The sequence below is a fragment of the Mauremys reevesii genome, linkage group 15 (genome assembly GCF_016161935.1).
Source record: "Mauremys reevesii isolate NIE-2019 linkage group 15, ASM1616193v1, whole genome shotgun sequence".
Lineage (NCBI taxonomy): Eukaryota > Metazoa > Chordata > Testudines > Geoemydidae > Mauremys > Mauremys reevesii.
The window spans coordinates 31,681,407-31,694,635 of record NC_052637.1 but is presented as its reverse complement, the minus strand read 5'-3'; the positions used below and the strand labels follow the sequence as shown (position 1 = coordinate 31,694,635).

The window sequence follows — 13,229 nt, the reverse complement described above, 5'->3', positions numbered from 1 at the left end:
CATTGTTTGTGTGTCCCAGAGACCGTTGGGCATAAGTGCTCCAAAACTACACGGAAATAGCAGACCATGTTCCACCCCTTTAATCTAGCTGTTGTTATGCAGGGGCCTTCCTGGCTCTCCCCACGCACTTACAGTTGCATATAAACCTGCTTGTCTCTGCTGTTCATCTTTAATACCACGTGACCCTCTTCCTCTCTTGCAGGCCTGGCTCACAGAGATACACGAATATGCCCAAAAGGATGTGGTCATTATGTTGTTAGGCAATAAGGTGAGTGTCACTTCCTGGTGGGCAACTGAGAGATGTGCTCATGTAGAGCTACTCTCCTTCTCTGTTTTGTGCTGTCTCCTCCCACCTCAGACCGAGGACACCCCAAATCGGTACAGACAGGGCTCTGAGGCTCCCCCTCTTCATTCAGTGACACCATCTCATGGGGCACTTTGCCTGCCCGAGTATGGAAGAACATGATCTCCAACCACTGCTGATCCATATCAGCTCTGACCATGCAGGGCAGCGTTCAAGCTTCTCCATTTTCCAACTTTATCAGCCTGTGTGGCCTTGTCTGTTTTTCCTCAGACCCTATCTACCAAGGTACCAGCCAAAAAACTCAGCCACTCCTTGAGTTGTCCAGTAGGCACGGAGGGAAGCTCAAGAAGCTCTGATATCCCACAGACAGCGTCACCACCAGAGCTCAAACCCTGGGTTCCACTGTTTCAGGGACCTACAGTGGATGTGACTCGCTGCCCCAAACCCAGAACCAGGCTCCATTTTAAATTCTGTAATTCCTTAAATTGGTTCTGTGATAACACTTCGCCTATATAGAGCACTCTTCTTCTTCCAACCTTAATTATCCTCCGAGGTCCCTGAGGGAGCCCATGTCAGTGCTGGGAACAGAATCCATGAGCTCTGAGCTCCCACTGCTGTGCCCATGTCCCTCCCTGAGACATTTATCTGGGTTTGGAACTTTCCTAAGAGAACACGGTGAGCGGTTTAAATGCTGCAAAATGACTCTTGGGTGCGTCCATGCCCACTTCTGCCAGCAGAGGGAAGCCCAAGTCTGAGTCTTCAGCAAGTGAAGCCTTGGGCTTGGTGGCTCCGTGATGACCTGCTAGCGCAAGGCTGATCTGTGAGTCTCTGTGCCACTCCAGTAACGATTTCCCTTTGTTTACAGGCTGATGTGAGCAGCGAGAGAGTCATCAGGATGGAGGATGGAGAGTCACTAGCCAGGGTGAGCCGCCCCAGGGTTTTGCAGGGTGTCTGTCATCCCTGAAGGCAGGGGCGGCTCTAGAAAGTAGGCTGCCCCCAAGCAGCCGCGCGCGCTGCCGCGCCCCCCCCCCGTCGTCCGCGGTCCTCTTCCTTTTCCTTGGGCTCGCTCGCGCGCATGCCCCGCCCGAGTCCACGGAGAGCCAGGGAGCCGGGACCCCCGCGCCGCGCGCCCGGAGCTCAAGGCGGAGGGAGGCGAGAAGGGAAGAGGGCGCGTCCGCAGTCATGCCTGCGGCGGCCATCCGATCCCGCCGCCGGGCGCCATGCGCAGGCATGCGCCCGGAGCTCCCACCCCCCGGCGCCCCGCCCGCGCGCCGCCGCCGCGCTGGCTCTGCCGCGCTGCTGGGCCCTGCCTGAAGGTATCTGGTCCCTCCCTTCGTCATCCTCAGTCCCATGTAGACTATGATCTCCTTTGCTGTGCGGGATAGACCTTAACTAGGCTACTCCCTGAGGTCACAGAGCTGTTTCTCTGAGCCAATCATCCATCTATCACCTCAATTCATCCAGCTCTTACACCACTTTCAGATTTAGATGTACTCTGGGCTGTGCTTAATTTGTGCCAGGGCTTGCTAGGGCTGAGCCCCTGGGCCTGGCAGTTCAGAGCTCCGGCGCCCCTGGGCCTGGCAGTTCGGCACCCCGGCGCCCCTGGGCCTGGCAGTTCGGAGCCCCGGCGCCCCTGGGCCTGGCAGTTCGGCGCCCCGGCCCCTCTGGGCCTGGCAGTTCGGAGCCCCGGCGCCCCTGCCCCTGGCAGTTCGGAGCCCCAGCGCCCCTGGGCCTGGCAGTTCGGCACCCCGGCGCCCCTGGGCCTGGCAGTTCGGAGCCCCGGCGCCCCTGGGCCTGGCAGTTCGGAGCCCCGGCCCCTCTGGGCCTGGCAGTTCGGAGCTCCGGCGCCCCTGGGCCTGGCAGTTCGGAGCTCCGGCGCCCCTGGGCCTGGCAGTTCGGAGCTCCGGCGCCCCTGGGCCTGGCAGTTCGGAGCTCCGGCGCCCCTGGGCCTGGCAGTTCAGAGCCCCGACACCTCTGGGCCTGGCAGTTCAGAGCCCCGACGCCTCTGGGCCTGGCAGTTCGGAGCTCCAGCGCCCCTGGGCCTGGCAGTTCGGCACCCCGGCCCCTCTGGGCCTGGCAGTTTGGAGCCCCGGCCCCTCTGGGCTTGGCAGTTCGGAGCCCCGGCCCCTCTGGGCCTGGCAGTTTGGAGCCCCGGCACCTCTGGGCCTGGCAGTTCGGAGCCCCGTCCCCTCTGGGCCTGGCAGTTCGGAGCCCCGTCCCCTCTGGGCCTGGCAGTTCGGAGCCCTGACACCTCTGGGCCTGGCGATTCAGAGCCCCGGAGCCTCTGGGTTTGCTGCATCAGTTATTAATGTAAAAAATTGCTTGAGCCCTGGCCCCTCTTTCATTACAAATTAAGCACTGACTTTGGGACTGTGTCTGGACTGAAAGGATGAAAGTGAGAGAGGTCAGATGTAGGGGAGAAAGCTAGATGGGGTGGGAGGGCAAGGAGGGTTTGGGCTATGAGATGCAGGAGGTTGAGGGCTGAAGATAGCATGTGGGGGAGCAACTGAACTGCAGTGTGAGGGAGGGTCTTGGGAGAATTGGAGCAGTGTGCAGTACAAGGATGCACCCCTCAGCCTGCCAAGGCATGTGAGAGACCATTAATCCATCTGCTCAGTGGGATGGACAGAACAAGGAGCAATGGTCTCAAGTTGCAGTGGGGGAGGTCTAGGTTGGATATTAGGAAACACTTTCACTAGGAGGGCGGTGAAGCACTGGAATGGGTTACCTAGGGAGGGGGTGGTATCTCCATCCTTAGAGGTTTTTAAGGCCCAGCTTGACAAAGCCCTGGCTGGGATGATTTAGTTGGTGTTGATCCTGCTTGGAGCAGGGGGTTGGACTAGATGACCTCCTGAGGTCTCTTCCAACCCTAATCTTCTAACGGTCAAATGAGGCTCCACCAAAACATTAGCCGCCTCCTCTCCAGATCCCCAGAGAGACCCCTGTTCCCCTCCCCCTCGGAGGGCCTCTGATCTGCTCTCCCCCTTCTGGAATCTTTGATCTTCCTTCAAACCAGGCCGCCCCAGAGTAACCAGCTGTGCAAGTCTCTAGTGCCGCCCCTGATTGCTCTGCCTCAGGTTGCTGTTCCGTCTGGGGCCTCTTCTGGCCAAGGGCCCAGATCCAAGGAACCGGCTTTAATCCCCTGAGATTGGCTTTGCTGGTAGATCGGCGGGGGGCGTTTCAGAAGAGGCCGGGAGCTAGAGGAAGGGGTAGTAACTGGCAGTGCAGTGGCTGATGGTGCTATGCCCCCTCTGCAGGAATACGGAGTGCCTTTCATGGAGACCAGCGCCAAGACGGGCATGAACGTGGAGCTGGCATTTCTGGCCATTGCCAAGTAAGTAACTGAGGGACTGAAAGGGCAGCTTCCCAGGCCGGGGCTGCCTTCCCATACCGAGGGGCCTTGATTTAACATGTGCGCACAGAGTTGGGAACGTGTGCCCCTAGGGAGGGAGATATCTTTGCCTTCAAAGGGGAAGTGTCATCTAGTGGTTAGAGTAGAGGACTAGGCACCAGGGCTCTTGGGTTCTGCACACTCAACTGTGTGGGTAAGCTGCTTAACCTCCTATGGCTATAAATTGGCCTATCTCAGAGTATTATTAAGCTTAACTCATCGATGTTTGTAAAACATGCACACCTGGGCTGTCCAATGGGGGGGTCTGATGCTTTCCTTTGAAGCAGTCGGCATTCGCCCAGGGCAGGGACAGGTTGCAGGTCTGCACTGGCTGCTGCTCTGCTCCAGTCCAGCACTTCCTGTGGGCAAAGTCTATAACGCTCAGACGCTTTCCTCTAGAGTGGGATAAAAAAGCGTCAGAATCCCGGAGAGCTCTTGGAGCAGAGCCTCAGCTGGTATAAAGGGGCAGAGTTCTGTTGACTTGGGCTGAGGATCTGGTCCCTCGTCTCCTTTGTCCCCAGACCTTGGTCTGCTCTCAGGCTGGGGAGCCAAGTTCTAGCCCAGAGTTAATTTTTGACAGTCAGGTCACTGGCCTGTGAATTGCCACCTAATGTCCCTGGCATGTGGGTCCAGTTCCCAGCGGCACTTCAAAAACCCCACTGCTTTCCACCGCCGACATGCCAGCTGCAGCAGGGGCCAGGCAAAGGGCCTGCAAGGGGGCTATGCTACTGCTGGTGACTGATTCACAGAGGTACAGTCGAGCTCCACCACAAAATAGAAAGATCAAAGGCTCCTTGAACGTTATCCCAGTGCTACAGCATGCAGGTCCATTGCCAGCAAGCGGGATTAACCCTGTGCTAAGGCATCTGTCCCATCCGCAGCCCCTAGCCCTCCAAGATACAATTCTTCGTAGGGTTTTGTTTCACCTTCCCCTGAATTCATGCTGCTTCCCTGGCTGGAGTAGTATCTCCCCGTCCACATGGCTCTTGGCCTCCTGCACACTAGCTAAGACTTGGCCAGGTGTATCGGCTGGCAGGGAGGGCTGGAGTGGGCTGAGGTTGTCACCTCCATGGCACATCCATTTCCTGCTGGGGGAAGGAGCACAGGCCCAGATCTGCTCCAGGAGCTGAGCCATGTGTTCCACCCTCTCATCACCACCCCCTGGAAGGTGGAGAGCATCACGTCCGCTGTTCTTCAGAGATGCACAGCTGCTTTTGCTGGGCGAGGGGTGGCTGGTGCAATGTGTCACTGCTGTGCTTCTTTCAGAGAACTCAAGCAGCGAGCTGTGCAGCAGCCGGACGAGCCCAGGTTCCAGATTCAGGACTACATAGAGTCACAGAAGAAAAAGTCCAGCTGCTGTTCCTTCATGTGAGAGAAGAGGATGGCAGGGCAGGAAGGAGGACTTGGGGCACAGGGGCCTGGTATAATGCAAGAGCAAGGCGGGGCTGGAGAGGAAACTGGTCAGATTCCTGTCTTCAGAAGACGCTCTAAAAATATTTCTAGCCATAAATTACAAATAGGAAAAAGGGCAAAGCTGCCCTGAGAGGGGCAGGGTGTGCGTGTGGGTGGGTGTGGACGTGCATGAGTGTGGGTGGCTGTGGGGAAGTTACAACAGAAGCCAAATAAAGGCCAGTTCTGGGTTTCGCCTGACTAGAAAATCTTACGATGTGGGAGTCCAACCTTGGAGGAGTCACTCCTGGCAGCACAGCCAATACCCTGCCTCTCGGGAGCAGCTTGCGTCAGCCTCGCCTGCAGAGCCCAGGACCCCAGTGATCAGGACTCGGCTGGTTCGGCCTCCAAACAAGCCAGGGCCCAGTGTCTATCTGGACTGGACCAAGACAATGTTGGCAGCATATCCAGTGCCCCATTTTCAGGACGGGACCGAGTCATCCTCAGCAGCGTAGCCACGGCCCAGTATCTATCTGGATTGGGCCAGGTCAGCACTGCTGCTCAGCCGGGGTTCCGCACCTTTCCAGTCCAGAGTCGCCACCTTTCTGACCAGTTTCCATGGGACATCTCTGCTCCGGAGTCTCCCCAGGCTGAGAGAGCCAGGCCAGTGAACAGAGCAGGAAGAACCATTTCTCACTCTCTTGCATTAGCAGGTGAAGTTTTCCTGCAGCGAATGAAATCAGCAGGAGTGTTTGCTAAAGGAAGAGGAATGGGAGACCTTTTCCCTGTGATGTCTGGTCCCTCCCCATTCCCCTCACCTCCCCCAGGCCCCTGCAGCTGGGCTGTCTCGTGTGCCCACCTCCTCCTGCCGCTGAGCATGTCCCAAGCAAAGGACTTGGGGTGTGCAGTGTTATTACAGTGCCTGTTATGCTGGAAGAAAGCTGCCTATTGTGGATAGTGGAGAGGAAGGAGATCGCTATCTATTTTTCTGACTTTAAAAAGAAATGTTTCAAATCTGCTCTTATTTATATTTATCTCAGCCTAGATTGCTATTTAATCCTTTACGAGAGACCAAGTCCAGCATGGCACGGACACGCTGTGGACCCTGCCCTGCTCCTCTTCTAAAGCATTAGCACCCGCGCTGCTAAGGTGGGGGTGAGCATGGAGCCAGCATTGCCAGCCTGTTTGGAAAAAGGCTGTGGCCACTTGCTGCGGAATCCACCTCCTGGCAGCCACCAGGACAGGGGAGGTCTTATTCTGCCAGCTCAGGCCATTGCACTCCCCTGGCCGCTCTCCTACAGATGGAGCTAGGAGCTGCGCCTCTTGCTGTTGAACTAAAACTGCTGAAAATTAAGGGCCTGATCCGAAGCCCACTGATGCCTTTGAGAGTCTCCCCGTTGATTTCACTGGGCTCTGGATCAGGCCCTAATTGCTGAACGACCTGGTGTTTTGTGCTCTCAAAGGCAACCCCCTGCTGCCTCTCTCCGGGCGTGTTCAAATACCCTTGAAGCTGTGACACAAATTGGTCCCATCTCTCTCCCCATTGCACCCCCGTAAGCCCGGCTATTGCAGCACATGTGGTGCCTTTGATTGCGCAGCATTGTGAAGGCCCTGGAGCTCACCAGGGAAACACAGGGCAAAGGAGCGATCTGGGTCTTGCCTTTGGTTTGGTTTTCCTCAGGAGTGCTCAGGGAATTGATCACAGGGCACAGGGCCTTTGACCTCTAGGCCACCAGCTCAGCTTCCATTGGAATTCTTACTGAAGCCCAGGAAGAGATTCCCACTGGCTGGAGTGAGAGGCGGATCCAGTTGAAAGGCAGCTGTGCTGGTGGTTACCACTGTCTGCTGGCTCTGGGGAGTAGCCTGTGTGAAATGAGTCTCTGGCCGGTTCCTACGAGACGGGTGTGCACAGTACAGAAATAACCCTTGCATTTGGCACCGAGTTGCCAGCAGAGCGGCCAAGCTCCACATAGGCACGGAGAGCAAGTTCCCCTTCTACTCCCAGACATATTGATGGGAGATAGTGGGAGAAGGCCCCTCCCCACTGCCTACACAGTAGCTCTTTTGTCGGTAGCTAGAGACCGTCCGTCTGCCAAGCTCTCGAGCCAGCACTTCAACAGCTCTTCTTTTTTAGAGTTTCCTGACTGTGGCCCATGTGTGTCACCTTTGCCATGATTTTACCATTTGTCTGGTTTTCATTTTCCTTTCTCTAGTGAAAGCTGCAAACCCCGTGTGATTCCTGTGGCCCCAGTCAGCAAGGCACTGAAGCACATGCTTTACGTGAGTCCCATTGACTTTGCTGAATTGGGGCCCTGAGAGTGACTGTGCGTCACTCCCTCCAAGTACCTGTCTCGTCTGTGTGTGCAGCACCTGTCACATGCCTGTTGTATATAAGGGTACGGAATAATTACCCATTAGAGTTACTGGGCCAATATTTCTTTTGTCCATATGCTTAAAAGAACCACAAAGGCCGTCCCTCCAGGAACTGGAACTTATAAGGAAAGTCAATTTATTTGACCCCTGAACAGCAAAAGCTATGTCTACACTACAGACTTCTGCCAGCATAGAAATATTGGGAAGAGATGTGATCCCTGACCAGCATAGCTGTGCTGGCCAAGTTCTATAGCGTAAACACAATTATACCAGCCAAACTGCTTTTACCCGTGTAGCTTGTTTCACTTGGGCGGTGTGGTTTCACTCTACTGGTACAAAGCCCAGCCGTGCTGGTAGAGCTGTGTCCATAAGGAGCGCTTTGCTGGTATAACATACCAGTATTCCTACATCAGTACCGTGCTCCTAGTGTAGACAAGGCCTAACTCACACTGAGGCCAGTAGGACCACTGCAGTGACAGAGGTTAGCAGGAATTGGCTCTAGTTGGTCACATTGGCTATTATGCTCTGTCAGATGAGATCAGACTTTTGCAGGAATAAATATTTCAGCAGCATGCGCCTCATCACAGCAGTGCCCTGTAATTATTAGTATCATCTAGGGCAGTGCCCTGATGATGTTAATAAGCCCATGGATGGGAGGATTGACTTCACACTGAAATGCTTTAACTAATAATTAAATGCTCTAGAGAGGAAGCACAAACGTCGTTTGCCAAACCGGTGCGGGAGTTAGCCTGTAGAACAGCATGTTAGAGAAATCAGGGAGATCTTTCATGATTGTGTCACTTTCTGATTTGTCCATTACTTGCATGTTGGATTTTTTATTCCTGTAGTTGAATTTGGTGCATCTTATACACAGTTCTCCTCATCCAGTCAGTCAGAGCGTCGCACTAGCCTGAACAGTTCTCTGGACACAGGGCCCTGCTAATTGTTTCCCCTTGACTTGAAATCTCAGGAATGTTTTCTTCACAGGGTGCAAGGCCGTGACCTCCCCCTGTGCTTTGCCAGAGATGGGCATTACCGATTTCACCCTCAACTCTGCACCTGTGCCCCGCACTCAGCACAAGAAGGAAGGATCATGTGGGGATTTAAACTTGCACCAAGTCCTCATGTTAGTCTATGTAACGTGCTGCTGAGCTCTCTGAAGAGGGAGCGCAGTATCTGGGAGGCTAATTCCTGGTCCAGATTAAGGCTTTGAATCAGAGCAGAGGCGATAACACAGGAGATTTATAAACTCCCACCTATGAACGTTGTTTGCCTTTTCTTTTTGTCTATGTATATAATGCAAATCTTTCTTCCTGTCATTGTCAGGTATCAGATTAAACCCACTCTGCAAAGAACTGATGCCTCAGACACCTCGATCAGCAAACACTTTATATCGTGCTTGCCTGTGAATTTTGTGGGCTTGATCTTGACCCCTCCAAAATCAGTGGGAGTTTTGCCACTGAGGTTAAAGGGAGCAGGAGCAGGCCCTATGTGTAAGTTTTTAAATCAACACTGCTGCCCCTATGCTTCATTTTGCCCTTTCTTTAGACCTGTTTCTACTGGCATCAATGTCAAAACTCTCATTCAATTTGATGGAACAGGATCAAGTCCTTTGTCAATAAAATCAAAGTCACCCTAGCGTCCCATGTTGTCACATTAGCCAGGATCCTAGAAAGCAATGATAGGAAAAAAATCCAAATACTTTTGTTGACCTCTCTTCTTGTTTACATAGTTCATGTATATCTGCCAAGTCCTGAATGCTATGGAATGACACTGCGCTGAACCATTCCACATGAGACTCTTTGCTGTGGCAGGATTATACCCAGCAAGTCCATTCCCTGGCACACATTCTTGAGCTTCTCTCTGTTATCAGGGTGATGCCTTTGCCTCAGCTGTTGTTCACGGATTGTTGTTTGCAAGTTTACAGAATTAAAGCTCAGTATTTTGGAGAGTAAATGTGTCCGCCTAGTTCTTGGCATGAGCAATTTCCAGCTCACATCGTTAGAGAAGAGAGAGCGTGTTGCTGGGTGGGATCTGCATTGCAATATCTGCTGGGCATTAGAAAAGTAGGGTGTACAGTGCAAGCCCCGGAATCTCTAGTGTGTGTTTGCCTGGCCCCCATGATTTCACTGCACATTTCAGAGTCCAAAAGCGATTGGGAAGAGTAAACATGGTCTGTTAAATTAAAACCAACCTCCTCCCCCTGCTGGTCTCATGGTGCAGAGTCTAGCATTCCCCAAATACCTTTGTCTTCCCACCAATGGAATTGCTTCTGTAGCTAGGCTGATGCTTGCAGAAAAAAAAAGAAAAGGAAAAAATAAAAAGAAAGAAGAGAGAGTTGGTTGACTTTTTTTCTTTTTAATTCTTTTCTGTTTTGCAATCTAAATTTTGATCTTTCTTAAGCTAATAAGCAGCTGCTGGAAAGAAGGGGAAAAAAACAAACAAACCCTGACTGGGAAGAGACCAGGGAGGTGAAGACACCAATCAGCAAAATGAACATTGGTTCAGAAAGCTGCCACATTCTGCTTTATCATTCAGTTCCTGAATTGCAGGGTATATGATGGGTTTCTTTCCTTCGCTCTGGTGATTTTCATCTCCCTCTCTCTGCACAGCGCTAAAGCCATCCCTGCCACCACTGACTTGTATTTCCTGGCTTATAAAAATATTCCTGAAAAGCACATTTTTTTGCTTGAAGAATACATCAGCTTGCACTACTTTTCAGGGAGAGGATGTGTATCATGCTTGCAAAGCATGTGTTATATTTCCCTCTTGTGGCTGGGCCTCTTCTTTGATAGCCCACTGCTGCTGCCACCAGTTAATATTGTTACTCATCTAGCTGTGGAAGTCCATTGACAGTACTAGGTTTAAACCCTGCTGATAACCCTTGAGGAGGTAATAACAGATGTGCTTCCCAAGCCGCCTCCTAAGGCCTTTATTTCTACTCTGCAAGTTACTCAGTGTTTCATGAAGGGCTCTCCTTAGAACTACATTGGTTCTTCAGTTGCCTACCTGCCTTGTATAGTGAAATGGTATGAAAGGTGATCCACTTCCCTACGGACATTCATCCTGCTTCAATTTTAACTAGCAGTGGTAGGGCACGAAGTCCACTTTGCTGGAGTTCCCAGGTGACATTGTCAGTTCTGTGTTGCTGTGATTCTGTTAAGCATACTAGTAATTGTATAAACAAACTGCAGAAGGGTTCATTAAAGCTCCCATCTATTCCACAGGAGCTTCTGTCCTTGCATTTTTAACTGTGTCCACACAGCTGAAGTTGCAGCAGTCCTTAGCTCTGTCTGGCAGATGATGATGTTCACGTATGATGAAAAAGAAATGGGGAGACCCAGAACAAACAAAACCCTAGATTTAATTTGCATTTTAAAATCCTTTTTAAAAAACTGTTAAGGGTTTTTCTGCCTCTCTATTTAGGCTCAGGGGGATTTCTGGCCAGGCCTCAGAGTAAAAGCAAAACTACCCAAGGTGCTCAGACTATTACTTGCTGCCTGTTCACTTTCAGTTTTAGCTCTGCTGCTGCTGTACATGTAGCGTCTTCTGATAGTGCCTGGGGGAGGGGACGGAGCATGCACCATCACCAGAACAGTACACCGCACTACACACAACTGGTGTCAAATGCACAAAGTAAACATAACAGGGAGAAATGTCTAATTTGACTGTTGGGTACAGTGATCATAGGGGTTACAAGTTATAATAATAATTGCAGCATTTTCAGATCTGAATGGGATTTTTCAAGTTGATTGTGTCCCTTCAAATGTCCTCTTTTAAAATTTTAGACTAAAATAAATATGGAATAATGGGCAGGCAAAGACACCAAGAGGGAGGATGCTGAGAACTGCTGTGGTCCATTACATCAAGATTTCTGCATTCCATTACCTTCTCAGTCAACAAGAGAGGAATTGAAGTCCAATGTGACTTCGTGAGCAAGGACACTCCATATTAGATTCCTAAATGTATGTCCTGAGTAATGTAGTCTCTTGAGTAACAGAAAGCTGCTGCTCCCCTTTCGCCTACAAAATAAAGCTGCTGCTTCATCCAGCTCCCAGACTCAGTGTTATCCTTAGTGTTTACCAAAAAGATGATGTTGGGTTCCTAAAGGGCCTCTCACGATGCTATTTGGAGTGGGTTTGACTTACAGCACTAACCTCGGGCAGCCCACAACATTTTGCTGTTTCCATAAAGCCATGTTATAGATGAACAAAGTCCAATTAGCAGAGTTGCAAAGGGAAACTCAGGGGAAACAGATCTGGAATTTGGAGAGAGGGAGAGAAGTTTTTTTCAAGAAGAAAACAGCACAAGGCTAACGATCCCAGCCTCATCTGGGTGCTCCAAAGAAAAGAACCTCTCCCCCACCACCCCAGCCTGTGTCATTGCACCTATACAACCTTTACCAAAGGGGGGGAAAGTCCAACACCATGTCTGTAAAGCTGCCAGTCCATGTGCAGAAACAGACTAGTGCCCTCAAAGTCCATGGTGTAATTTCATCTTCTCCCCCTTTCTCTCCACCTAATTTGACTAAGGAATCTAGCTTCTGATATTGTTTCAGCTTATGTGATTCCTGTTGCTATAGTAAATACACACGTTCAATTGCTTCTGGAGGCCTACATTCAAACCTGCCAAAGGCAGCAGTTTCTGTGACTTTGGTGCCATCAGTCATCTCTAAGGGATATTAGGCCATGTCAAAATGAGGACACCGTTGAGAGGACAGGAATAACAAGAGTATTATAGCGTAGGTTTGGGCTGCAATGGACGAGCTGTGTGTGTCCTTCAGCTGGACAAGGAGATGTGTTGGGGGTCAGCACTGGGACAAATCAGGACTGCTTCCTGGGTGAGTCATTTTGTTCATGAAAATGTTCACAGATTGCACAAATGTCATTAATTTAAGCATGGCTGATGCTTTCTCCAGGAATTCATGCCTGATGCCTGTTACTCATTGTTCTCCTATTCAAAAAAACGCAGTTATGCAATCAGAGAGCAGAAACAATGCCATGTGACTGAAACAGCCTACCCCCCAGATTGTAATTACTCAAAGACAGAATGAAAGCAGTTAGTTCAGGAACAGCCCACGCGGATGAAAGTTGCTCAGCGAAACGATTTCTGTGAACTGGAGTAACGAATATTTTAGTAGGAACCAGGAGCTGTTCAAGAGCATTCTGAAATCGAAACGGAGGCTACACTTGCAATTAATATGATTAGCAAGGAGTAATTCAACCAGTTCCTAATGTGAAGCCCATAACTCCCAAGCAACGAGGTCAGCACCACAGTCAGATCCCGAACCACTTGTACTGAACAGATTCCGATGCTGCAGAAGCTGTTCGGAGAAAGTCACTTGTGAGCTGTCAGTGAGCAGCTCGGGGTGTGTCATTGAAAAAGGAGGGTGAGTCAGCCGAGCCTGTCTCGTAGTGAGGCTGCGGGGAGGGTTACTCAAGTTGCCCCACGCCTGCTCCTCTTAGACTCCCTGTCTCTGAGGGAAGGAAGTTCCCTGCCCTGCAGATCTTCACTCTTGCTACTTTGTGACACTTCTGCTTCCGGAGAACTTTCCTTGCAGGCGGGAGGCTCAGCAGCCAGCCAAGAAATTGTGGGTGGAGCGAGGCTATTTTCTCCTATTTGCATAATCCCGCCTATTCGAGGCTTGGATTCACTCCCGGGCTTCATGGGCAGCGTCATCTCTCCTAAGCTCCGCCCCCACCTAACTCCGATTGGCCCGGCGTCTCGCCACCGCCCCCCGAGCCCGCCCCCTGCTATAAAGGGCGGTGACAG

The 13,229-nt window shown here is 51.6% G+C and overlaps 1 protein-coding gene across 8 annotated transcripts in view; it reads left to right on the top strand.

Moving 5' to 3' along the window:
* Window positions 1-9,408, top strand: part of RAB37 (RAB37, member RAS oncogene family) — a 61,424-nt gene extending 52,016 nt beyond the window's left edge. For 5 of the 8 annotated variants that reach the window (XM_039501026.1, XM_039501022.1, XM_039501024.1 and 2 more), the window contains 5 exons: window positions 203-268; window positions 1,170-1,226; window positions 3,562-3,638; window positions 4,962-5,063; window positions 8,784-9,408. In XM_039501026.1, the coding sequence (XP_039356960.1) occupies window positions 203-268; window positions 1,170-1,226; window positions 3,562-3,638; window positions 4,962-5,063; window positions 8,784-9,096 (615 nt within the window). In that variant the 3' untranslated portion in view covers window positions 9,097-9,408. Of the gene's footprint in view, window positions 1-202; window positions 269-1,169; window positions 1,227-3,561; window positions 3,639-4,961 lie in introns of all 8 variants that reach the window. The other 3 variants (XR_005588375.1, XM_039501023.1, XM_039501028.1) reach the window with 3 other exon arrangements.
* Window positions 9,409-13,229: the final 3,821 nt, after the last annotated feature.